Below are 26,505 nucleotides of genomic sequence, written 5' to 3' on the forward strand. Positions count from 1 at the left end.
GGAGCCCCCCTCTGTGGACAGTGTCACCTGCTTTCCCTGGCTGTGTGGCAGGCGCCCTGTCACCCCCTGCACGTGTGCCCCAGGTCAGCCAGGCTCTGCTGGCTGTTTCCTCTTTTCCTTTTCCTGCTCATTTTTGTGGCTTGTCCTCAGAGGGCCTGGCTGCATCAGAGTCCAGCTCAGGAGGCTTCTTCACAGAGCGCCAGGACCCAGGAAAGACAGAGGAAGTGAACTGGGAAGGGCCACTCGGGGGCCATTCAACCTTTAAGCCAAAGCACGACTTTTGCTGCCTGTTACAAAGGGAATTCACACCCTTTCCAGTGACTTAGCAAAGTACAGAAAAGTATAAAGAGAAAATGAGCATGTCTTCGTCTGGCACCAGCATCGAGCCCTTCTGGGTGTCACTCTATGTCAGGGCTGTAGCTTTAGTGTCCATAGATCTTAAAAGTCTAACTTAAAAAATGTGTGCAACCTGAGTTTTAATGTTCCACCATGTGAGCGCAGCATGCCCTAGGGATCGGACCTCCTGGTGGGAGGGGTTTGCTGCTCCTAATGTCTGCTTTTTAGGTAATCTTGGAATGACCCACCTTGTGCATGAACCTTGTATGCATTTCTGCTTTTGGCCTTAGAATAGGTTTGTAGATGTGGAATGGCTGATGTAGGATAAAAACCTTTTCAAAGCTCTTGGCATACATGGCTTCTCCCCACATTGGTCCCTCCATGAGCAGGATGAGCGCCTGGTCCATGCAGCCCCGTCCGTATCATGAGCATCACTGACCAATCACCTGTGCCCCACTGAGCTCCCGGGTGCCTCCCACCGACGCTGCAGGGCCAGCCATGTGAAGGGAGGCTCTGCCTGTCCACTCAGGGATTGAAAGGGGCCACTTCCTTTTTTTGAGGCTCTGCCTATGACTTTAAAAAAATAAATGTCAGCACAAGATTACGTAAGTTTTGGTTTACATTAAGTCAACACCCTGGACAACATTAGGAAAAACCATGATATAATCTAGTTGTGGAGTCAGGACATAATTCCACCCTTGACTTGCACAGGCTGTGTAGTGGGGTGTGGGGCGACCAGGCCGGACCCTGGGAGCCTGTGCCCAGAGGAGCTCCTGTCCTCAAATCCCTTCCTGTCTTCCTGCCGGGGCAGAGCAGGGACAGCCGCGGAAGCCTTCCTCCCCTGCCGCTGTCCTTGGTGCAGGACGGCCCACCCCACAGCTCCGCAGGGCAGATGGGGCTGTGCAGGGCTGGGCGGGAGGAGCGCCTTCCCTGGTGCTGATGCTGGGCACGCCCTGCGCTGCTGTGGCCTTGCCAGCCTGCGTTCTGCCCCGCCGCCCCTTCAGTTTCTTTTTCTTCGCCGTTTTTGTTGGTGGCTCATTTCCCTCCTCCACCCCCTCCACCTTTGGGAATTCTGTTATCTTTCTACCTCCTGGGCTCTGGGCACTAAGTTAGTTTTAACCTTGTTTGAGGTTGACTCAGTGCCGGGTTCCAGGGCCGTTGGTGGCTGAGAGCCTGTGCCCTGGGCCATCTCAGGCCTCATAGGATTGTGTGCCCCAAAAATGCAGTCTCCTCCCTCCCCAGTTCTTGCCTCCTGGCCTCCTCAGCAGGGTCCCCTGGGAGAGCTCAGAGACAGGAATACACAGGCACATACACACACGTGAGTACACACGTATGCACACATGGCACACCCACATCTTTGTTTTGGGTTTCCCATCTAAAGGAATTGTAGCCCTGACCGGTTTGGCTCAGCAGATAGAGCGTCAGCCTGCGGACTCAAGGGTCCCAGGTTCGATTCCAGTCAAGGACATGTACCTTGGTTGCGGCACATCCCCAGTGGGGAGTGTGTAGGAGGCAGCTGATCAATGTTTCTCTCTCATCGATGTTTCTAATTCTCTATCCCTCTCTCTTCCTCTCTGTGAAAAATCAATAAAATATATTAAAAAAAATAAAGGAATTGTACTACTCACATTCTCCTATAACCTGGGTGCTTTCACCTCACCACATATTGTGAATTTCTTTCCAGGTCAGTATGTTAAGATCTGCTGTCTTCTTATTTTACAATTAGTTTAGCAGAATCCTGGCCACACAGAGCACTTTGTATCGTGTCTCCTGTGGCATGTACGTGGTGACAGGACACGGCAGCTTCCCCCAGCATCTCAGCCGTTTCGTGGCTGCACACTCAGAGCCTCGGGTCCCAGCTGTCACCTCCTGGTCCACAGTCTGTGGTGTGTGGGGCCTCGTCCCCTGTGCCCCAGATGCACTTTGAGTGCCTCGCCCCTACTTGGACTGCAGTGCACTGCTCCCCACGCATGCCATCGGACTAACTGGAGGTCTCCACTTCTTTACTGCATGAAGCCTGAGTCCATCCTTGGTTCCTGTCCCAGCCTCTCCCTCAGTTGTCACACAGGCAGCGCCATCCCCAGGCCCCTGGTAGGTTCCCATGCTGATGGGAACATCACCTGTTCATTTGAGTCTGTCTCCTGGGACCCTGGGGCCCTGGGCGCTGGTGGCCTGGGTTCTCAGCAGTGGGAAGGGAGGGCAGGGTCAGCAGAGTCCCAGGGAGCTGACTTAGGTGAACCCTGTGACCTGTGCCCTCAGCTGCTGCCCACCACCCAGAGTGGCCAGGGCCTCCCACCAGGGGCGCTGGGGCTGGGCGGCCTGGGCCGGCTCCCGAAGCGCCTGTACTCAGGAGGCTGCAGCCCAGGGGCCGCTCAGTGACCTGGCTGTGTCTCTTTGCTGAGGTGTCAGAGCCATTGGCGTTGCAGTTGTTCTGTTTTGAAAGTGATATCTTGGTGGCTTTGTCCTCTCCCATCCTCTCTGTAGCCCTGCCACACCCCTCCCACTCCTGGTCTCCTCCCCTTGGCACTGAGCTAACTGCCTGGGCTCAGTGCCTTCTCTTTCCCTCCGTCTCTCTCTGATCGCCTTCCTCCCCTCTTCCTCCACATCCTCTTCCTGTCCCCTCCGTCTCCACAGTTGTGCTCACCTGGCTCCTAGCCTCAGCTCTCGGAGCCACCTAGGCCTCAGTCTCGGTGGGCCCATCCTGGGTCTGGACTGCCTGATGCAGATGTGGCGATTTCGGGGACACAAGCAGCAGGGCCTGGCCGTGTCCAGGGCCTGGCTCTTAGCCAGCTGGTCCCTCGACCTCCATATGTAGCTGGACCGTCAGGAGGTAACAGGAGCGTGAAGTGGGCTCTAGCGCCTGCTTCCCAGGAGGTGGTGCCCACCTTCCTTCCAGGATCCCCGGAGTCTCGGGCCGGTGCTGCGAGGGCGTCCTTTTCCCTCCTTGGCACATCCAGGTCCTCACCGAGCCTTTGCCCACGCAGTCCCTAGGGACGCACACCCCCTGGGCAGGGAGGCCTGGCCACCTTGCTGCAGACACGGGAGTTCGAGCAGGCCAGGCAGTGTGGAGACCTCCTGTCCAGGGAGGAGACCTCCAGACCAGTGCGAGCCAGCTGCTTGGGCATAGCCCAGTGATGGCGAACCTTTTGAGCTCAGTGTGTCAGCATTTTGAAAAACCCTAACTTAACTCTGGTGCCGTGTCACATATAGATATTTTTTGATATTTGCAACCATAGTAAAACAAAGACTTATATTTTTGATATTATTTTATATATTTAAATGCCATTTAACAAAGAAAAAATGAGTGTCATAGGTTCACCATCACTGGCATAGGCGGCCCTGGCCAGGTTCCTACAGAGGCATGGTGTGGACGTCCACCCACAGGCATGTGCGTGTTGGGGATTTTCTTCTCACTGATGCTCTTTCAGCACTTGACCGCTGTGCTTAGTGAGCGAGGACAGCCGTGGTCAGACCCTGAGGGTGTGGGCTGGAGGGACAGGCTCCTGAGTGCAGCGTCTGCTCCTGGCTCCAGTGCAGGGGAAATGCTTCGGACTTTCCTGTAACTCTTGTTCTCCTCTCATGGTTTTGGGTATCTTTTCTAGATAATTTCTTAAGGGTCACTCAGAAAGCCTTCACTTTGGGATAATAAAATAAACGAGCAGTTTCCGTGAATGGCCTGCCCGGCGAGAATAGAGCTGACTGACCATGATGAGGTCAAGCCCTCACCGCGCTTGACCTGTTCAGGAGCTCACACTGAACAGTGGGGTCCCTGGACCCTTGAGACCCCCGGGCAGGAGCTAGGGCTGTCCCCTCTGCACACAGCACAGACAGTAAGCGAGTTCCAGGGCCTTAGTTAGCACGCCAGGTGATCCTTGTCACGGTGCAGGCACAGGCAGTTAGGGCTGCGAGGTGAGTCCTGGGGGCGTTGCTGGATTCCCATTAGAGGCGGGGCCAGCCCGCCTGTGGCCGTCCCGTGGTGGGCAGCCCTGGCTGCAGCCTCGGCCCCTGCCTATGGCCCAGCCCCTGAGTGTCTCTTTCAGGTGAGGGGCGGCTCCAAGGCGTTTGGGGCAGAACAGGGGACCGACCATCCCCACCTCTTACTTTTCTCTTCAGTCCCAGGCTGCCATCCCACTGAGGTGAGACCTGCACCCTCATTGGTTGGTAGTTGAAGAAGGAGCCCCAGGGGAAGGGGTGGCGACATGCACATGGTCATGACACCTGGGCCTCAGCGTCCTACCTGTCACATGGGATGCCCCCCTCCACCTTCCAGAGTACAATGGGGCTTCAGGGACATGTTGGGACCAGCAGCAATGCGTGGGGAGCCTGCCCTGGTGACCAGGGCTGATGACCACCCCCTGGGGGGTTGTACTTTAAGGTGTTGATAGCCTTCCTTTTGACTGACCTGAAACTCAACCCTCATGCCGCCTTCGGGTGAGGGTGGTGCATAGAGGTCTGGTGGCAGAGCCTGTGCTCTCCTTATAGGCCCCCAGGGCTCCTGTGGCTGGGACAGACAAGGGTACATGATAGTCATGGGTGTGTGTGGTCCCTGCTGGGTTGGAGCAGACGCATCAGGGAGGTGGGCTGTCCTAAGTGTCTGCTTTAGGAACTGCCAGTGAGAAGAAGCCTGGAGCCACTGTCAGGTATGAACTCGAGATAGGGACCCAGGTGTGGATGCGGCGTGTAGACTTGGGGTGTGGACCTGAGATGTGGAGGTTGGGTGTGGACAGCGGGTGTGGATTTAGGGATGGTCTGGGTTATGGACTCAGGATATGGACCTGAAATGTAGACTCAGGATTGGATACAGGATGTGGATGTGGGATGTGAACTCAAGGTGTGGACCTGGGGCGTGTACAAGGGCGTGGGGTTTAGTTGGATGTGGGCGTGGGGTGTGGATTCTGTGTCCAGTCTCTGGACCTGGCTGATCCCAACCAGGTACAGGACTCTGCTCTGCCCCTGGCTCTGGCCCGTGGGCCTTGGTGGATGTGGGCTGTGGGAGCTGACGGCATGTGCAGCCATCTCCATCCCTGTGATCACTTGTATCAAGAGGCCACCCGATGAATGAGCAGAGGCCGGCCGGCCCAGGTCGGTGCTGTGGAGACAGACCAGCACTGCAGTGGCCTGGCTGTGGTTGCCCTCCTCACTGTGCCTTCGCCAACATGGAGTGTCACCAGTGTGATGTATTTGGTTGTGGCAGTTTGTGAGGTGAACATCATGTGGTGTGATTGCGGTGCACCTTCTGCGGGTTGGTGAGGGCGCCTGTCTACACGGTAGCCGGGTGCCTATTCTGTTCTGGCTCTGCCCTGTCTTCTGTGGGAGAGACCCTTCGTTCCTGGAGGAAGGGTAGAAACACTTGGCCGTGTTTGTTGTTAATGTTTATATTTTGCCCTTGAAAGTTTGTTTTCATGATGTGGGGCACTTTCAATCCATCAGTATTCTCTTTGATTTCCTTTCCCATTTTTGTATGTTTGTTTAGAAAGTTACCTGTATGGTGAGAGCAAACACGTCCTCACGGCCTGCTTCCCAGTCGGCTCTTCAGACCGCTTGCGCTTTATTTCAGTTTATGCTCTGAGACGAAGAGTAGACTTAATGTTTTCAAAAACAGGTGCCAAGATTTCTGGGCTGCAGGGTCTGTTCCCAGAGCTGTGGGACTGTGGCCTTGGTCCCCTGCGTGGGCCATGTCTGCTGGGTGCTGGCCCAGTGCCTGGGGCAAGGGACTGTCCCACTGAACAGTGAGGAGACCTTTGGGTCTAGGCAGACGTCTAACCTCTCGTGCCTCGGTTTCCCCATTGTACAATAGGGCTAGTAGAACACGCCCCCTCCCACCCCCGTTGTTGCAGGAATCACCCCCACTGCAGAGTGAGCCGTCAGCCAGCATTAGCAATGACGGGTTTGTGGTGGTGATAGGACGGTGTCCCTCTCACAAGGCCAGGTTCTTTTTATTTTTTATTGACATAAAATTCACACAGCAGACAATCAGCCATTTAAAGTGAACATTTCAGCACATTTCAGAGTGTTGTGCAACCATCTTCTCTAGCTGGTTCCAAAACATTTCATCCCACTAAACAGTCACTTCTGTTTCCCCTGTACCCCCTTCCCCCAGTGCCACCAGCCAGTCTTCAGTCTAATATAATTGGGATCCTATAATATGTGGCCTTTTATGTCTGGCTTTTTTCACTCAACATAATTTTTTTGAGGTTCTTCATGTTGTAGCACGTGTCAGCCCTCTACTCCTTTTTAAGGTTGAATAATACTCCATGGTATAGATACACCACAATTTGTTTACCCATTTACCAGTCAATGGACTTGGGTTGCTCCCATCTTTTGGTTATTGTGACTAATGCTACTGTGAACGCTTGTGTGAAAGGATTTGATACCGGTCTCAGTTCTTTTGGGTATATACCTAGAAGTGGAATTGCTGGGTCATATGGCAATCCTATCTTTAACTTTTTTGAGGAACCACCGTACTGTTTCCATAGAAACCACACCATTTTACATTTGTAAGAGGGTTATAACTTCTCCATATCCTTGCCACACTTGTTAGTTTCCCATTTTTTTTCTTTCTTTTTAAAATTGTAACTGTCCTAGTGGGCATGTGGTGGTCTGTCATGGTTTTGATTTGCATGTCAGAGGCATGCAGATGACTAAGGATGTTGAGCATTATTCGTGACCTTGTTGGCCATTTGTATTTCATTTTGAGGGAAATGTCTGTTCAAGTCCTTTGCTTCCTTTTAGTTGTTTTGTGGTTGAGTTATAAATTCTTTATATGTTCTGAATGTAGACCCTTATCAAATGTACGCTTTGAAAAGATTCTCTCCCATTCTGTATGTTGTCTTTTCACTTTCTTGATAGTGTCCTTTAATGCACACACGTTTTTAATTCTGATGGCATCCAGCTTATTTTTGTTGTTGTTGCTTGTGCTTTTGGCATCATATCTAGGAATCCAAGGCTATGGAGATTTACCTCCATGTTTTCTTCTGAGAGTATTACAGTTTTAGCTTTTATATTTAGGTGATTAATCCATTTTCAGTTAACGTCTTTATATGGAGTAAGATAGGAGTTCAGCTTCATTCTTTTGCTAGCCTGCTGTCCCAGTGCTGCCCCTGGGAGATTGATGGCGGTCCCCCATGGTGTCCAGAGGGACCTTGCTGATGGCTCTGAGCTGCCCCAGTGAAGTGCCTCCCTTAGCCTCCCTGAGCTCTGTGGTGACAGGGCAGTGACAGCTTTCATGGAGGGAGGCCTGCTGGCCCACCTGGTCCCTCCCCTATCCTGGTCATGCATTGGTGAGGCCTTCCTTGCACCTCCTTCCTTCCTCCTTGACTCCTGACTTGTCCCTACAACACTCTGCCCCATCTGTGCACACACTGCCCTGGACCCTCCCAAGAGGTGAGCAAGAGTTGCCTGGATGCTTTGCAGGGAAGCGCTCATGGAATTGTTGACCGCCAGTGACATCTGTTTCCTGCATTTCAGCTGTGTTGGCGTAGAAGAGGAGGAGGCCCCAGACATCGACATATACCATTGCCCGAACTGCGAGAAAACCCATGGGAAGTCTACTTGTAAGTACAGCGCCATGCGCCTCACCTTGGATCTGATGGACTCCTGACCTGGCTTGCTGGGGTAACACTCTCTGGGTGGCCACACCCTGGTGCTTGGGGACACCTCTGGCCTCCTTTTCCAACCTGTACAGCCCCTCCTGATCGGCTCCTACACTCACAGCCACTGTGCAGAGACTCCATCTGCTCTCAAAGGCCTCAGGAGGGGGTACAGACTCCAGCACCTGCAGAGGCCAAGCTCGTCTGAGACAGGGACATGTTGCAGGTCTGTCCAAGGGGTTGTGCAGCCCAGCCCTGCCCAGCTGACCTCCACCTTGATGGGGTCTTGAAAGTTGCATCATGGGAATCTGCTCTACTTCCCTTCTCCACCCCTGCAGGGAATCTTAGGTGATTTCCTTTCCCAGACTGCCTGCTGTTTGCCTATCCCAGCTGTTTGATCCCTGCCTTCCTCTGGTCCCTTCGGGGTGTGGCAGTTCCTTTGGGAGCTCCCCAGGGTGCAGGCTCGTCCGAGTGACTCCAGGGTGCCCATGTCCTGGCTGAAAGGCAAATTCTGAGGCTAACCTCTCTGGGGAATGAGATGCTATGGTCTACAGGGACCACTGGAGGGCCGGCCTGGAAATGAGGCAGATGGCACGGGGTGTGAACGTGGCCTCTGGTTTCCATCCTGGGCCGGGCTGCTCACAGAAGGTACAGGCTGGACACCGGCCTTGGCTGGTGGCAGATCACAGCCCTGCTGTCCCGAAGCAGGAAAGTTTGCGGTTTCTAACCTCCCCTTGCACCCTGAGGACTTGGCAGCACTGGTGTCTGCTCTCATTACCTCATCCTTTTCAGCAGATACAGGAGGTGACTACCATTCCATGGGCCAGCTGGTGGCATTTCTGGCACCTCTTGAGCCATTGGGCAGGCTCAGGGCCTAGGAAAGATGAATAGGGTGGGGACACGGGGCAGGAGGGGGTGTACCATGTGATCATGGGAATGGAGCCAGGGACAAAGAAGGGCTGGATCAGAAACCCCTGCTCACCCCCTGGCAGAGCCGTGTCCTGGGGAGGCCCAGTGTTAGGGGGCTCAGGGAGGGTGGGGCCACATCTGTGTGGTTCGTGAGCTGTTGCATGAATTGGGGGCGCTGGGATTGGGCTATTGCAGGGTTGGAGGTGGGTGTTGGTGTGCACAGCAGTGCAATTTCTCCAATGCCCCTGCATGTCCCAGAAGCACCCTTCCCTGAGGGTCAGCTTGCCTGCTGCCGGAGCTCTATGTGCCTGCCTCACCAGCCCCTGTTCCTGTGCTCCTGGGTCTGGGCAGAGGCCGGGTGGTCCCCAGCTGCCTGTTATTGCCGCTGGAAGTCAAGGGCAGGCACCCTTTCCTGGCACTTACAGCCAGGCACCCCCAGGGCATGCTGGGACAGCAGCCTGGTGGGACCCAGCAGCCCCTCCCTGCTTGTGCATATGTGCATATGTGTCTGGAGGGTATATGTATGTGTGTGCATGTGTATGAGTAAATGTGTGTGCATGAGTATTTGCATGTTTATGCAAATATGCATATATGCTGTCCCTGTCTGCTGTTATTGGTGGCCATATGCTATCAGGGACAAAGGTTCTAGCACAGCCGTGGGCAAACTACGGCCCACGGGCCGGATCCGGCCCGTTTGAAATGAATAAAACTATTGAAAAAAAAGACTGCACCCTTTTATGTAATGATGTTTACTTTGAATTTATATTAGTTCACACAAACACACCATCCATGCTTTTGTTCCGGCCCTCCGGTCCAGTTTAAGAACCCATTGTGGCCCTCGAGTCAAAAAGTTTGCCCACCCCTATTCTAGCACCCTCCACTAGCATGCACTCCAGATTGGCGATCACTCTTCATTTGAACTGAGTCCGTGCTCTCTCTGGAGCCTGTCAGTGACGCACAGGTTGGTGTTTGCCACATCAACTCAGTCACACCCCTCCACAGCGAGGCCCCTTGGGGACAAGATGCTCCTTCATGTCACTGTGTTTCCAGGGGAGCCCCCAAACCTGTGGGCTGCGCTTCAGGCCCTCTTAGGCCCAGGCCTGCCTCCTTCCCTTCCCTGAGTGGGCTTTGCAGCAGGCGTGACAAGGTGAGGAGGGAGAGCCCACAGGTAGATGTGGTGCAGGGCTCAGTGGTCCCCATGGGAACCCAGCAAGGAGTCCCAACTGACAGTTGACACGAAGGCTCATGCAAAGCAGGTGGCATATCCTCAAAGAGGCTCTGACCCCGTTTTGTCTCTCTTTAGCTCTGTGATGCTTAAGAGGTTACTTCACTCACTGTCTTCTCACTTTGATCCTCTCTGCGGATCCTCTCTGCGGCCCCCACACTCCAGGTGCCCCACTCAGCAGCTGTCTCCAGGGTGTGCATTGCCAGAGAGGGGTGCTGGGGTGCCACAGGTCGGAGGACTCTCAGTCTCGGGGAGCCTGGCAGAACTCGGTCGTGTCTCGCAGCTCTGTCCCTGGCTGTTGTCCCTGCCCACCTGGTCCAGCCACAGCCTCAGCGGGCAGTCTCTCCGTGAGGTGGTGAGCTGCTGGTCCTGAGTGAGGGACTGGCCGGTCAGCACCTGCTTTTCAGACCCAGCTTCTGGGGACACATGGAGATGCTGCTTCTTCCTCCTTCTGTCCACTGCACCTCTGTCACTTTGCCCCATGCCCCCTCCCACCCCCAAGACTCAGGTTTCCCATGTGGCCTCCTGGGATGAGGCACTCGATGCCAGGCAGTGTGGATCCCTGTGCTCTGCATACCCTCCTAGGGGAGATCTTGGCATGGCTCCAGCCTCAAGCTCTTCTCTGAGGTGGGGCTGCCCGGGGGCCACACTGCCTCACAGAGGCAGTGCTAACTCAGCATCCTCAGGCCCTGCTGGGAGGACAGTGGCTGGGAACATGGGGAACACTCCTGGAGGGGCTCATATGGGGTCCCCTCCTCAGCATCGTCCTTCCCCTCCTGCCCCCTCCCACTGGCCCCACACAGCACTAGGATCACTGTCTCGTCAGCCTGCCTCTGCTCTCTGCACTGTCATGGCTGCCAGTATATGCCCTGGGCTTCCCTTCTCATCCCACCTCAGATCCCTGAATGTACTGGACCCCTCATGGGTGGGGACCCCTTAGATCTAGGCTCACCTCCCACAGCAGGCATCCCCCACCCCCTCCGGTTGGACAGTCCAGGTCCAGGAGGCTGGGCACACTGAGTTCCACGCTGCTCCTTCCTTTCCTCGGGCCGTTTGGGGGGGAGCACCTTGTAAACTCTAAAGCCTGCACACACTGGATGTCCCAGGTCACTTCCTGGTGCAGCTACAGGCTCAGCAGAAAGGACAATAATGCTCAGTCTGTTTTCAAAGTCAGAGTTACCTGGACTGTGACTGGGGCGGTGTCCCAGGGCCTTCTTTTGCCATGGTGCCCTGTCCCAGGCCCCTGGGCTCTTTAGGAAGCTGGTATGACCCAAGGCCATCTGTCACTTTGGTGACCCCTGTGCAGAGCCGAGCTGCTCAGCGTGTGCTTGCAAACTTCTGGGGAGAACAGATCTGAGATGGGGTAGCCAAAGGGCAGTGGGGAGTTTTCCGTGGCCCAGGCATTGCCCAGCTCTGGTGGGCATCGAGGGGCAGGAGTGTGCTGAGCCCTTCCTGTCTGAAGTTCATCCCCCATCCCAGAGGCTCTGGACAGAGGGGCACACTGGGGCGCATGAGGAAGAGCCTGTGGGTCTGGAACAGGTGCTGAATTTGCCTGTGGACCAAGCAGCTGAGAGGGGCCTAAGGGTGTGCTCTGTAGAGCTCCCCAGAGTACGCATGGTGCCGAGTATCACTCCCTTATTACATGTCACAAGGATCCCAGAAGGCCGGGACTGGTATCTCTCTATTAAAGATAAGACACAGAGATGCCCAGTAACTTGCCCAAGGTCACACAGCAATAAGATGGCGGGGCAAGAAAGATTTGGGCGGGTGACTCTGAGCCCTTTGGACCTCCTGTCTATTCCTGGTCCTGCCTCTGGAAGTCACAGCTTAGATTCTGCCAGGTTTCCATAACATCCACTCACATTTTGGCCATGGGGCAGGCATGCCATAATATCACCCGATGTTGGAGATAGTCTCCAACTTGACTTGATGGAGATGGGGAAGGGTTGGTGATTTGGAACGGAGGCCAGCTCAGCCTCCCAGCACCTTCCCCTTTCTGCTTCAGGTAAGTCCTTCTCAGGGGCAGTCATTGTCACTGGGCTGTCCTCAGCTGCCTTTATGCCCACAAACTCTGGGACACAGGAGTCCCAGGGCTCATCCCTGAAGCTCCCTCCCATCCTCATCTGGGAAGGACAGGCACCCTGAGGACCCTCCCGTCAGTTCCTCATACCCAGTCTCATTTCTCCTGAGGGTCAACCTCTCTCAGACCCCCCAGCAGTTCTAAGGAGCAGGTCCTCGTCACTCACTGAGTTACCTGTGACTGCCCTGAACCAGGGGCGGGGGCCACAAGGAAGTCACTTCCCTCCCTAGGCGCTCACAGTCCAGTACGGTGTGTGTGCATGCATGTGCATGTATGCATGTGTGAGTGCACATGTATGGTGCAAGTGTATCACAGTCCAGCAAGGGTGTGTGCACACGCTCATGTGTAAAAAGTCCAAGGTGTGTGCATCAGTGCCCTGGGAGCATGCATGAGGACAGAGCTGCCTGAGGGAGTGGGTAGGGTGACGTGGGCAGGGGTGGCTGTGCAGAAGTGTGTGAGGTGGGCACAGCCCGGGGCTAGAGAGGGCAGACAGCACAGCAGGTGGTGGCCGGCCTTCTCTTGTGTGTGAGCTGTGGGCTGCAGAGACAGGAAGGTCCCAGCAGGGTGGTGACAGGGTCTGTGCTATTTGAAGACAAGTTCGGGGAGGGGGGGCTGTCCTGAAGGCTGACCTTGGTGGGACCTTCTCAGGAGATGCCTCTCATGACTGGGTGCTGAGTAGGGAGGGGTCCTGGGAGACCCCAGCTTCTGGGTGCCATCAACTGAGCTACAGGGTTGGGAGGTATGAAATGGAGTGGAGGTGGGTGTAGAACCAGAGGCTGGGGATGGTGAGGGCTCGTGACCATGTGATGACACAGGGTAATGAGGGTGTGGGAGGCTGGTGGGCTGGGCCCAGGGACCCTGAGGACTTGGCCTGAGGAGGGTTGAGTCTGGCTGCATTCGAGATTCCCTGGCTGCCCTCATGGCTGGTCTCTGGAGGCGTGGCGAGGGGGATGCAGGCAGGGGCCTGTGCAGGGTGCTGACCCGCCGTGTCCCCTGCAGTGAAGAAGAAGCGGACCTGGCACAAACACAGCCTGGGCCAGACGCCTGACGTGAAACCCGTGCAGAATGGCAGCCAGCTCTTCATCAAGGAGTTACGGAGTCGGACCTTTCCCAGGTGGGCCGTCAGATCGCCCTGCCCCTGCTCACTTCCAGGCCCAACACGCACCCCTACAGGGGCCCAGGAGCAGAGGGCCTACCCCTTGGGCAGAGGATAGTCCCTGAAACTCCAGGCCCCCGGCAGAGGCTGACCTCTCTCTCAGAACCTCCGGGCACAGTGTGGGAGGGAAGAGACCCATGTCCCCACGAGGCGTGTGCTCCCAGGGGGCATTCTGAGGGGAGAGGAGTGGGCCAGTGTCCAGCTAAGATCATTCTCAGATGTGGCAGGTCCTGGTCCCGGTCAGTAGGTGCTCTTCTAGCCTCCCTGTCCTCCACCCCCGTCCTGTGTGAGGGCAGCGGGCAGGGGCAGGGCTGTGGGAACGGCTTCTGTGGGAAAGGGGCTTGGTGACGTAGGACCTGCTAGGAGCCATTTCTCAGCCTCCACCCTGGGCGACAGTGTTGTTAGACAATTCCGCTTCTCTGTCACCCCATTCTCTTTTTCATGTGTGGTTTCTAATGAGAATCCAGTGCAGTTCTTATCCTTGGTTCTCTATGGACAAGGCAGTTTTCTTCCTCTGGCTTCTTTCTTTCTTTTCTGGTTGTTTGCCCATTTATTGAGATATAATTCATATACCATACAGATCACCCATTTAAAGGGTACAATTCAGTTGTCTTGGGTACATTCACAGACATGTGCACCACTGTCAATCAATTTTAGAACATTTCATCACCCAGAAGAAACCTGTAACTTGATCACTCCCATCCCTGCCCCCCCCACACGGCCCTAAGCAACCACGAGTCTGCCTTCTGCCGCTGTGGGTTTGCCTGTTGTGACATTTCATCTGAGTGGAATCATACAGTATGTGGCCGTCTGTGTCTGGCTTCTTTCACTCAGCGTAATAGCCTCACGGTTCACCCATGTCATAGCGTGTACCAGCACTTCATTCCTTTTTCATGGCAGAACAATATTCCCGTGTATGGACAGGCCACATTTTGTTTATTCACTCAGCAGTTGACAGACATCTGGGTTATTTCTGATTTGGGGGTACTGTGAATAATTCTGTTATAACAATCTTTTTTTTGTTATAGTCATTCTTGTACAAGTTTTTGTGTGGACATATGTTTTCATATTTTAGGAGTAAGTCTATATTTAATTATTTGAGGAACTTCCAGTCTGTTTTCCATAATGTTTGCACCACTTTCCATTCCTATCAGCAGCGTATGAGGGCTCCAGTTTCTCCATGTCCTCACCAGCACTTTTCATGAAATGTTTTTTAATTTTCACCCGAGAACATGTTCTTTATTGATTTCAGGGAGAGAGAAGAGAAGCAAAGGAAAGGAAAGAGAGAGAGCAACATTGATGTGAGAGAGAAACTTTGATCATTGCCTCCCATATGCACCCCAACCACTGGGGACCGAACCTGCAATCTGGGCATGTGCCCTGACTGGGAATCGAACCCCCCACCTTCTGGTATACAAGACGATGCACTTTTTATTATCTGACTTTTGATTCTAATCATACTTGTAGGTAAGATTTTCTCTTGCTGTGGTTTTGATTTTCATTTCCCTAATCACTACTGATGTTGAGCATCTTTTCATGTGCATTTTGGTCATTTGTATATCTTCCTTGGAGAAATGTTAGTTCAGATCCTTTGCCCATTTAAACTATTTTTGTCTTTATGATTGAGCTCTAAGAGTTCTTATATAGTTTATATACAAGTTTCTTATCAGACATGTGATTTCCGAATGGTTGACTTTTCATTTTTCTTGATGGTGTCCTTTGAAGCACAAACTTTTGTCATTTTGGTGAAGTCTAATTTTTCTACCTTTTCCTTTGTTGTTTGTGCTTTTATTGTCATGTCTAAAAATCCTTTGCCAGATCCCAGGTCATGAGGATTTATCCCCATGTTTTCTTTTAAGCGTTTCATAGTTTTAGGTCTTACAGTTTGGTCTTTGATTTTCAGTTAATTTTTGCATATAGTGTGAGGTAAGGATCTAACTTCATTTTTCGTGTTTGCTTGCAGCTGCCTATTTTTCCCTGCACTATTTATGGAAAAAGACAATTCTTTCACTATTCAGTGGTCTTGGCACACTTATAGAAAGTCTCTCAGCCATGGATGTATGCACTTATTCCTGGAGACTTCATTCTATCCCACCGATCTCTGTTTATCCTTAGTCCAGTTTTCCACTGTCTTGATTGCTGTAGCTCTGTAGCTTTGCAGTAAGTTTTGAAACTGAGAAGTGTGAGTCCTCCAATTTTGTTTTTCTTTTTCAAGATTGTTGTGGTCATTTTGAGTCTCTTGCAGTTCCATATGAATTTTAGGATCAGCTTGTCAGTTTCTAGAAAGAGGTCATCTGAGACTCTGATGTGGATTGGGTTGAATCCATAGACCAGTAGAATCAGAGTATTGCCATCTTAATACTTTTAGGTCTTCTTACCCCATGAATATGAGATATGTTTCCATCTATTGAGATCTTTTAAATTACTTTCAACAATATTTTATAGTTTTCAGAGTATAATTTTGCACTTCCTTTGTTAAATTTATTCCTAAATAATTTGTTCTTTTTAATACTCTTATACGTGTGTTTTCTTAATTTTATTTTCAGATTGTGCATTGTTACTATACTGAAATACAATTGATTTTTATATATTGATCTTATATCCTGCAACCTTAATGAACTAGTTTATTCATTCTAATTTTTTTAGTAGATCCTTGTGTTGTGGTTTTTTTGTTTTTTGTTGTTGTTGTTTTTGTTTTATACACAAGATCATATCATCTTTGAATAGAAAGTTTTACTTCTTCCTTTTTCAGTCTGGGTTACTTTTATTTTTTTTCTTGCCTATTTTCTTTGGCCAGGACCTCCAGTAGAATGCCGAGTAGAAATGGCCGGGCAAGGGTGATCAGGACCCCAGTATTCTCAGGGTGCCCCACTCCAGGCAGAGCTTCAGTTCCACGAGTGTGGGCCAGGTGGAAGAAGGGAGCCCCCACCTTTTGGCAGCCTTTGCCCAGGACTTAGCCTCAGCACCAGACAGCGGGAGGGATAAGAAAGGTGCACATCCTGCTCCTCGAGAGAGCCTGGGCCCGTGAGAGTGTCCATTCAGCATCCCTGGTCCCTGGCTGCAGCCTGGAGTGGAGCCTGCTCCTCACTGAGCTGGGCAAGTGTAGGGAAGGCATGTTTTGGGCCAAAGATCACATAATCTTACCATTCTTGTACCAAGCTTTCATAGATTTTTCTTACATAGATGTTTCTTCTTTTGCTGTTTGCTCTTAGGACCAATTCCAGAGGCTTTGAATAGTTTTTAAAACAGTTTTCACTATTTCACTGGGGTGCAGGTCAGCTGAGCTCTTCAGTCTTTCATGCAGGAGTTGATCTCTCTCATCTGGCTTTCTTCAAGATATTTTCTTTATCTTTTATTTCTGTAGTTTGAATATTCCATGCCTAAGTGAAGTTTTATTCATTTTTATTATTTATTTATTTATTTATTTATTTATTTATTTATTTATTTATTCTGGGGGGGCGGGGAGAGAGTGTTTATGCTGCTTGGTGGTGCTGTCTGAGCTTTCTAGATCTGTGGTTATGTGTCTGTTATTAATTTTGGAAAATCCTCAGCCATTATTACTTTAGTTCTTTCTTTTCTTTCTAGGTATTCCCATCATGCATATATTACTCTATTTGTAATTATTCAACATTTCTTGGATATTCTGTATCCCCATTTTTTATCTCTTTGCCTTTCAGGTTGAGCAATTTTTGTTGGCGTACTTCAAGCTTACGGATTCTTTCCGCAGCTGTGTCCAGTCTACTGATGCATGCTTCCCTCACTTCTGCTGGTTGTTTTCTTTACTTCTTAGCATTTCCTTTTGATTTTTAGAGTTTCCATCTCTCTGTTTACATTACCATCTGTTCTTGCATGTTCTCCACTTTTTCTGTTGGTGCTCCTAACACATTAATCATAATTATTTTAAATTTCCTATCTGATAATTCCAAATACTGTGCTTTAATCTGAGTCTTGTTCTGATTCTTGATTTATCTCTTCAGACTATGGGTTTTCTTGCCTTTTATTATGCCCTGTAATATTTTGTTGAAAGCTGAGTGATAAGAACTGAGGTAATTAGGCATTTCGTGTGAGGTTTTATAGAGACCTGACTGGGAGCTGGGTCAGTGTTAGTGTTTGCTGTAGTTGTGGGTGTCAGAGGCATCACTTTCTTCTAGTTTCCTTGTGCCTTTATTTCCTGTTTTGTTTTCCTTGGGTTTCCTTAAGAACGCCTTCTTAAATAACCTGTATCTTGCAGCTCTCTCAGCTATACTTAACTGTTATTATACGGTTGTATGGTGGAAAGGATTGGGAAAGGGGGCGTGTTCTGTAATTTAATGATAAAGTTCAGTGTTTTAGTGGGCCTGAGGCTCTAGGCTGTCACCTTCAGAAGTATGTCTTGGCCTTTTCTTTTTCTCTACTTACTGGAGGCAGGGAGCTGTGAGGCGACAGTTGGCCGCTTGCCCTCCCTGTCAGGTAAGGATCTGGTAAAGTAAGTTCTCCTGGAGGTAAACTTTATTATGGAGAATACTCAGAATGTATTTAAACATAGTTACTTCTCCCCTCCCTCTGCCTGAAACAGGGGCAGTTCTTTATTGTGAGAACCTGGTAGAATTTCTGGAGGTAAAATCCATGACAGTGTGGGTCTTCTCTGAGACTGGGCCCCCAGAGTTTTTAACTATTAAGCTAGTCCACCCTCAAGTTCCACACTCTGTCAAAAATTACCATTTAAGTACTTTCCCCTGCCAGTTACTGCTTCAGCTTCTGCTTCAGATAAGGTTATCTTGGCTGTGATTTTCTGTATTTGCCTGTCTCTCCAGATTTTGGGGTGACTGTTTTCCCTGTAACCTCAATTATCTGATGAATCTAAGAAAAGTCTTTGGTTTTCACTTTGTTCAACTTTTTTCTTTGAGAACAGGAGTGACAACTTCCAGGCTCTTTACATGTGAGATTTGAAACCAGAAGTCTGGTTCCATGTTATTTTAACCCCTTCCCATTCATTGTATTGTCTTTATTGTTGAGTTGTAAGAGTCCTTTACATATTCTAGATACTCATCACTTACCAAATACTTTCTCTCATTCTATGGGTTGTCTTTCCACTTTCTTGATAGTGCTCCTTGAAAGCACAAAAATTTATAATTTTGATGAAGTCTAACTTATCTATATTTTCTTTTGTTGTTTGTGCTTTTGGTGTCTCATCTAAGAAATCAGTGCTAAATTCAAGGTCATGAAGATTTATGCCTATGTTTTCTTCTAAAAGTTTTATGGTTTTAGCTTTTATATATGAGTCTTTGACTCATTTTGAGTTAACTTCTGTATATGCTATGGGGTAGGAGTCCAACTTCATTCTTTTGCATGTGGATATCCAGTTCTCCCATGCACAGCTTATTGAAATTACTGTATTTTTTCTCTATTGAATTGTCTTGGCACCTTAATGAAAAGCAGTTGACCATAGATATTTGGGTTTATTTCTGGATTCTTTCTATGACTGTACCGCACAGTCTTGAATACTATAGCTTTTTAGTGAATTTTGAAGTTGAGAAGTGTCTTCCAATTTTGTTGTTAATTTTTAAGACTATTTTGGTCATCTGGGTACCTTGCATTTCCATCCAACATTCCAAGTTTATCTTGTCAATTTCTACAAAGATGTCAGCTGGGATTTTGATAGGGAACATGTGGGGTCTGTATGTCAGTTTATCATTGAGGAGGACTTTGTCTCCATCTGCTGTATCCTCAGTCCCAGACTCACCCTGTGCAAGGTCTGCTCACCCATGAAGGGGCTTGGGGCAGGGAGCTAGGAGAACAAGGGAGGTAGGGGAGGATCTCGGCCTTGGTAGGAGGGATGGGTGCGATGTGTCCCCACCCCCCACTCACCACTCATCTCACCCCTGGCCAGGCCTCCCAGACCTTGAGGTTTCCATCTGTGAGGAGTATGTAGGACCCTCTGTGGCTGCCCTGTGACCCTGGGCATGGTGCTGTGGGGCGTTCTCTACTTGGGGCTATGGGAGACGGGTGGCAGGAGCTCGGGCCTATGTCTCCAGCCCTAAGGCCCTGTCCGGGCCTGTCAGGGTGCAGAGAGGCTGGGACCTGGTCTGATGTGACCTCTGACCTGCACTTCCCCACAGTGCGGAAGATGTCGTGGCCCGCGTGCCAGGCAGCCAGCTCACCCTGGGCTACATGGAGGAGCACGGCTTCACGGAGCCCATTCTCGTCCCCAAGAAAGACGGGCTGGGCCTGGTAGTCCCGGCCCCCACCTTCTATGTCAGCGATGTCGAGAACTACGTGGGTAAGTACCCCCCCGCCCTCCCCCCCCCGCCATTCATGTGGCTGTGGGCACCCGGGCCTGCTGGCCTGGAGCCCTGGTTGTGTCCCTGTGCCATCTGAGTGAGTGTGACTCAGGGTCTCTGTTCTCTGTTCTGGGAGCTTTTAGGATTAGACCACATGTCCCACCTGAGTGGCATGTGACCCTGGCCCCTTCCCTGCTCAGTTACTCCAGCTGTAAAGTGGGGTCTGGCCTGGAGACTCCTTGATTCTACCAGCGGCCAGTTCTGCTGCTGCTGGGTCCTAAGGGCAGTCATACCAGGAGGGCTCAGCCGGGACAGGACCTTCTCCTGCGGCTGTGCTTTGTTCTCACCTTCTCCTGGTGGCTGCCTCACTCATTTGCCCCAGGACGAACCTTCCCATGACCCAGGGCCACCTCTTTCCTGGGTCCCTCTGGGATCCAGCTGATGCCGTCTGCAATTCAGTTTCATGTCCCCCGGCAGTTCCCAGCACATAGACACCCTCAGGCAGGACACCTCTGGGTCCAGGGAAGTGCCCGTGTGTGCGGAGGCATCATCCGTGAGGCAGCTGGCATGGAGAGGCCAGCACACACCTGGCATTGACTGCAGCACAGCCCTGGCTCTGAGGCTCTTGTGGTTGCCAGGGCTTGGCATGTTCACAGGGCTGCCTGCGTGGCCAGTGGGGAGGGGGGGGGGGGGCGGGAAGCAAAGATTCCCTGAAATGGCAAATACCCAGGCCGGCGCTGGCCACATGCTGGACAGGTGAGGGCGTAGGCACTGGGGCTGCAGAGGGGTTGCTCCATTGCCCAGAGCTTGACCCTCTGCATCTGCAAAGCCTGCAGTGGGGGTTGGCATGGAGACTAAATGAGGTAGCCTGTATTCAAACCAGAGACCACACCCCTCTCTGGAGCTGGGGTCCCCAGGGCTGGCCAGCTTGAGGCAGGGAGGGAGGGGCTCACTCTTCCAGCCTGGCGATGACCAGCTCTGGGCCTGGAAGAGCACCTGGAAGAGCAGCCAGCATGTGGTGGATGCCTCCCAAGCACACGTTGTTTTCTAGGCTCTTCCCACGTATGTGCTACACTCTCTGTCCTCCAGGCCCCGCCCCCTGCACCACCACTGTGCTGCATGGGGAGATGGTCTTAGGCTTTTACTGTAAGTGTCTTTCTTTCCCTTCTTGTTTTATTATGGAACTTTTTACCCACAAAAAAATGAGAGGAGTCAACAGTGAGTCCCCATGTGCCCAGTACTGACCACAAAAACCACCGACTTTCAACTGTTTTTCTGTCTCTTCTACTTCCCCCCAAGTATTTTGAAGCCAAACTGGTACATCAGCTATGTCACCCATGACAGCTCCAGCGCACAGTTCTAACAGACTGTATTTTAAAAAAAGTCATCACATTCTATTCTGGCACTCTGGAACACAAATGACAACTCCTTATCACTGCAGGCCCACGGCAGTTCTCTCCTGTTGCCTCAAGAGCAGCCTTTTACGTTTGGCTCTTTGAGTGAGAATCCAAACAAGACCACACACTGCCCTGGGTTTTTATGTCCCTTCAAGTCTATTTACTTTTAGAACAGCCCCTCCCCTCCCATTCTCCTTGTTGGAAGGATGGGGGTGTTGGTCCTGGAAAATGTCCCACGTGGGAATTGAGGAAAACCCTACCGTGGGGATTTGGCCGATGGCCTCCCTGTGGCGTCAGGCAGCACGTTCCTCTGTCCCCAGGGGTCCCTGCCCCACTTGGTGAGAAGCTTGCTCAGGTCTGCGTTCAGGTTGTGGGCAGCGCCTTCCCAGCAGGGTGCTTCCTTCAGCCGAGGGCCACCCACTTCTAGGCAGTGAGCCAGGCAGTCCAGCCACATCTGTCCACAGACACTTCCGTCAGCCTCTCAGCTCGAGGTCTGAGCAGCTGTGGAGGACAGTCGGGATTGGCTAATCCTGTCCTTCCTCCCTCTGTTCATTGTGAGTCTTGTACAAAGGATTTCCCTCAATGGTGACTCGGTTGTGCCGAACTTTCTTTTCATCATAAATGATTTTTACCTGCACTTTTCCTCATCAACCGTAGGAAACGTGGGTAAATGTTTTCCTTCTATTTCTATCAATTTTGAGAATAATTAGTTGGTACCCTAGAAACACAGAAGTTTTTTTGATATTTTTTAATGTTTAAAACATAAGCGCGTGCCATGCTTTATCTGGGATATATACTAAAAGTGTCTTTATTACTTATCTCAAGTTCAAATTTACCTGGAGTCCTATATTTTTAATTGCTGATCTGGCCCCACCTTAGCTGAGGGTGGTGACTCTGCCACCCTACAGCACCATGGGTCCTCCTAACAGCCTGGGCAGGGGCAGGGCAGGGCAGAGGGGTTGGGCAGTAGAGATCAGAACCTCCGCATGCAGCCCTCCCCTTAGGGGCCTCCCCCTCTGTCCTGCCCCGACCTCGTGGGTGGCCAGGCCATTTACCCCTGGGGCACCCACCCTCCTCCACTGCCTCCCCAGGCCCAGAGCGGAGCGTGGACGTGACAGATGTCACCAAGCAGAAGGACTGCAAGATGAAACTGAAGGAGTTTGTGGACTATTATTACAGCACCAGCCGCAGACGGGTCCTCAGCCTCACCAGCCTCGAGTTCTCAGACACCAGGTGAGCGGGTGGGTGGGCCTGGGGCGGGACACCTGTGGCCCATCTCAGGGTGTGTAGAATTCCACACATAGCATTATTTGGTGTTTCTCTTCTGAAGTATGAAAGGTATTCATTGTGAACAATTCAAATAGGAAATAACGAATGAGATGCCAGCTCCTCCTCTGATCTGCCCACCCTGCTCCCCAGAGAGAACCATTGGAAACAGTGCTTCCCTCCAGGACGCATGTGCACATCACAACACACTCCTGGCGCACGTGCACACACACACACACAGAGACACACACATACACACACACACACACACACACTTATGCAGTCGCTCACACCCACACCCAGGTGTGTATTATCCCATCCGCCTCTAAGCCACACTGACATATGCACACATGCTTATTACACACTTGCTCACATGCCTGCACACACTTTTTTAAAAAATATATTTTATTGATTTTTTTTTTACAGAGAGGAAGGGAGGGGGATAAAGAGTTAGAAACATCGATGAGAGAGAATCATCGATCAGCTGCCTCCTGCAACGCCCCCCCCCCCCCCCCCCAGGGATGTGCCTGCAACCAAGGATGTGCCTCTGTCCACTGAGCCAAACCGGTTAGGGCTGCACACACTTTAATTAGCACCTTTAGCACAGTGGGATCACACCTGAGCAGCTGCTCTGCTCCTGCCTGCCCCCCCCACCCCGTGTTGGGGCCCTGTCCTGCCTGCTGTGTTCTCAGGGACGAGGTCCCTACACAAGGTGTCTGGCTGTCTGGGCCCACCTGGTTCCGGGGTCCTGTTTTCAGAGGTGGGTCGGATTCTGGTGCAGCCCTGTGTCTTTATGACCCTGTTCTCTCAGGACCACCTGCTTAGCTGTGCCCACCCACGCTGTGCACCTCTTGCCCCTTTGTCAGGTGCCCACTGCTCTCCAGCTGGCCCTTGGGAAAGACCCAGTACACTCTCTCCCCACAAGGTGTGAGTCAATGATGGTTTAATTTAAGAACAGTTTTATTTTTGAATTATGTCCACCTTGCTAATTATAGAAAGCCCACAAAATAACAAAATAGCCCAGGTGCAAAAAGTCAGGTAGGAAAAAATAAGAGTTATCAAGAATCACATTGAGAAGTAAAATACAGAACTACCAGGAGCCATAGTGAAATAATGTAATTGGGCAGTGGGCTTAATTTGAGCTTCCTGACAGCAAAGGCAAAAAGGGAAATAAGATGGGTTACTGTATCTGGAGAAAATGGTCTCTTATCTGTGTGTGTACAAGAAGGATGTTCTCCAAGACTGAGTTCTGAGGAGTGGATTGCTTTGGTATCAAAGCTCACACTCATGTTGTCATCAACTTGATTGGCCTCTCTGGCCGAGAGATCTTCACAGAGTGGCACTGGGATGATTTGGGTGATGGAGCTAGGCCTAGGCTTTCTCCTTGGGCCTTTCATGGCCACTGCTTTGCTGGCAGAAAAATATATGGTGCTTCTGGTGTCCTCTGGTCCTGTCCAAGGACAGTGGGTGAGGGTGGGGGACATGTACACTTCAAACCAGGTTGTTCATGGTCATGGCGCCAGACCTATTGAATGCCCTGGGACTAGGTTCCACACCATTCAAGAGGGAAGAGGTACGGCCTCTGTTTCATCAGTGCAATCTGTCCTCAAAGATGGCTTCTGGGGCTGAAAAATGGGGGCAAACCCATGGGGTGTCTGGGGCTGCATTCAAGGCATCCTTACGTCACCTTCCCTTCTCTCCATGGGTTTCTGAAGGGCTTTGAAGAGCCACTGGCATTGGTGGCAGGTTTTGTACCTGAGGAGCCAACAGCAAGAAAAGGACATTTGGGGCCATGTGGGGAGGTGGCAGTGGCCCCACTATTGTATGGGGTGTATGGAGGGTTATGAGCACCCCAGGCTGGTGGGGCAGGGCCCCTCTCTTGTGGCAGTGCTGCGCCTGGACTGTGGATGGACCGGGAGGTGGGCACGGGCAGAGATGGGCGAAGAGGGCTCTCATGGGACATGGGGAGGGAGTCTAGTTTGGAAGAAGCCAGAGATTTAATTTAAAGAGGAGGGCCGGTGACTGAGGCCACTGAGCTCAGGGTGGCCTGACCTCTGACCTGTGATAGTTTGTATGGCGGCATGGCCTTCCATGCAGAGATGTGCGGATTCCATCCTGCCCGAGGCAGCAAGAGCGAGGAGACGGCCCTCAAGGCAACTGAGGTGTCACTGCACAGGTGCCGCTGAGCTGGGCATTCTTCATGCATCATTGTGCATTTTACCCAAAGCAGGGACGTTTCCTTGATACCAAAGGCTGCCTTCCCCGTTCTGCACATTCCCTGGAAGTAAGCTGGCTGGTCTGGTAGTGGCTGATGTGACAGAGGGTCCCAGGCTCCTGTTGCCAGCACTGGAGATCGGTGGCTTTTATCCAGGTGAGGCCAGGAGGCGCCTGGGCTGTGCATGAAGGATACTTGCTCTCTGCCCATCGTGCCAGCACAGTGTGGACCAACCCAGGAAACCTCCCTTTCTGGGTCTTCAGGACGAGCCTGTCTTCAGGGTGGATGGTCCTCAGGCCTTCTCCACACCCATCTGTGGGTCGGGAGACGAGTGTTAGACATTTGTCGCAGCCGCACCTGGGGGCTGGGCTTGTTCTGCCTTCTGTGAGCCTCAGTCTGCGCATCTGTAAGATGGGAACGAGGCCGTGTAGCCAGACGTGAGAAATGTGTGTGGGACATGAGTCTCAGAGCACCTTTCCCTCCCTGTCCAGGGCATAACAAACGTGGTGACACTTCCCACCTTGCTGACTCCTCTTCCTGTCCCTGCCCCCAGAATGTCCAGCTTCGTGGAGCCGCCTGATATTGTGAAGAAACTGTCCTGGGTAGAAAACTACTGGCCTGATGATGCGTTACTGGCCAAGCCCAAGGTGACTAAGTACTGCCTGATCTGTGTGAAGGACAGCTACACCGACTTCCACATCGACTCTGGGGGCGCCTCTGCTTGGTACCACGTGCTCAAGGTGAGCCCTGGGGGCTTGCCCCGCCCGTGACCAGGTCACTGTGGGTCTGCAGGACTGTCTGCAGTCTTCACGAGCACGAATCCCTGGGCAGGACCAGGGACAAGATGTTTCTACCACTGGAGGTGTGGGGGACAGGGGCACCTCAAGACCAAAGCAACAGGCCTGCGTTGCCTTTTCTAAAAACTGGGACTCGTGAGGCAATCAGAGGCCCACCCTGGGGAGTGGTGACTGAGTGTTCAGTGGCCACTCTTATCCAGGGAAGGGAGAGCAGTGCTGGAAAGAATTCCTGAAGGAGGGGACAAGGGCGCTTGCCCTAAAGGAGTGGGGCTTCAGATGCATCTGAGCGTCCCTGCAGACTGAGCAGGTCCCTTCCTGTGTGGCCCTCAGTCTGTCTGCCCCGAGAGGGAGGGGCTCTGTGTCTCCTGGTGGGGCTGGCCAGGCCTGGCAACCCCAGGGGCCGCCTTCCATCTCCAGCTGAGACACAGCCTCTCTAAGTACAGCTTTCCTGTAATTCACGAAACCAAGGGGGTCACAGCTCTGTGTCCCCTTGGCACACATGGTGCCTCTATTGCTGCAGAGTTATGGTATGTGGGGTGGCGAGGGTGCCCAAACGTGTTGGGGACTCCTATGCCTAGAACCTTCCAAACACACCGACTTCCGAACTTAAAACACGTGTGGCTCCAGCGTTTGCCAGACGGTGGCCTGGGTAGGCTGAGCCAGGACCCAGCACCAGGACATGGAGGGCCCTGCCCAGGCCCCAGCATCCCGGGTTGCGGCAGGCTCTGTCATCACGGAGCTCACAGCACATGGCGAGCTGTCAATGGCCTCTCGTTGGCAGGGGGAGAAGATCTTCTATCTCATCAAGCCGGCTTCGGCCAACATCTCCCTGTATGAGCGCTGGCAGTCGGCCTCGAACCACAGTGAGATGTTCTTTGCCGACCAGGTAGACAAATGCTACAAGTGCACCCTCAAGCAGGGCCAGACGCTCTTCATCCCCTCTGGTGAGTGCTCTGTCCGTGTACCACATACCCACCACTGGGGTCTGCCCCGGGAGGGCCCGTGTGGGTGTCTGCTGCCTTGTCCTGGGGCAAGCCCGTTGTGCAGTCACCTCTGGGGTCACCTCAGGCCAAGAGCCCTAGCAGCCCCCAGCCTGGCTATGCTCACAGAAGCCGGGCCAGGGCCCCCAAGAGCTGGGCCATGCTGTTTGAGGTGTTTGCTGATCTTGACATTTCAAACATCGTAGGAGGAAGCAGGACGTGAGCAAATAAGTGCCCTTTACAGGTGTCATAGTGCTTCACTTGTAAATATGTCCCCATCTCTGAAAGGCTTCCT

General features: G+C 52.0%; 1 protein-coding gene across 6 annotated transcripts in view; it reads left to right on the forward strand.

Moving 5' to 3' along the window:
• Positions 1–26,505, forward strand: part of PHF2 (PHD finger protein 2) — an 85,395-nt gene that overhangs the window by 36,134 nt on the left and 22,756 nt on the right. For 4 of the 6 annotated variants that reach the window (XM_036331374.1, XM_036331376.1, XM_036331379.1 and 1 more), the window contains exons 2-7: positions 7,804–7,889; positions 13,139–13,253; positions 19,394–19,554; positions 22,044–22,185; positions 24,987–25,173; positions 26,012–26,174. In XM_036331374.1, the coding sequence (XP_036187267.1) occupies positions 7,804–7,889; positions 13,139–13,253; positions 19,394–19,554; positions 22,044–22,185; positions 24,987–25,173; positions 26,012–26,174 (854 nt within the window). Of the gene's footprint in view, positions 1–5,275; positions 7,720–7,759; positions 7,890–8,151; positions 8,274–13,138; positions 13,254–19,393; positions 19,555–22,043; positions 22,186–24,986; positions 25,174–26,011; positions 26,175–26,505 lie in introns of those variants that run through there. The other 2 variants (XM_036331377.1, XM_036331375.1) reach the window with 2 other exon arrangements.

This window comes from Myotis myotis, unplaced genomic scaffold, assembly GCF_014108235.1.
Source record: "Myotis myotis isolate mMyoMyo1 unplaced genomic scaffold, mMyoMyo1.p scaffold_m19_p_12, whole genome shotgun sequence".
Lineage (NCBI taxonomy): Eukaryota > Metazoa > Chordata > Mammalia > Chiroptera > Vespertilionidae > Myotis > Myotis myotis.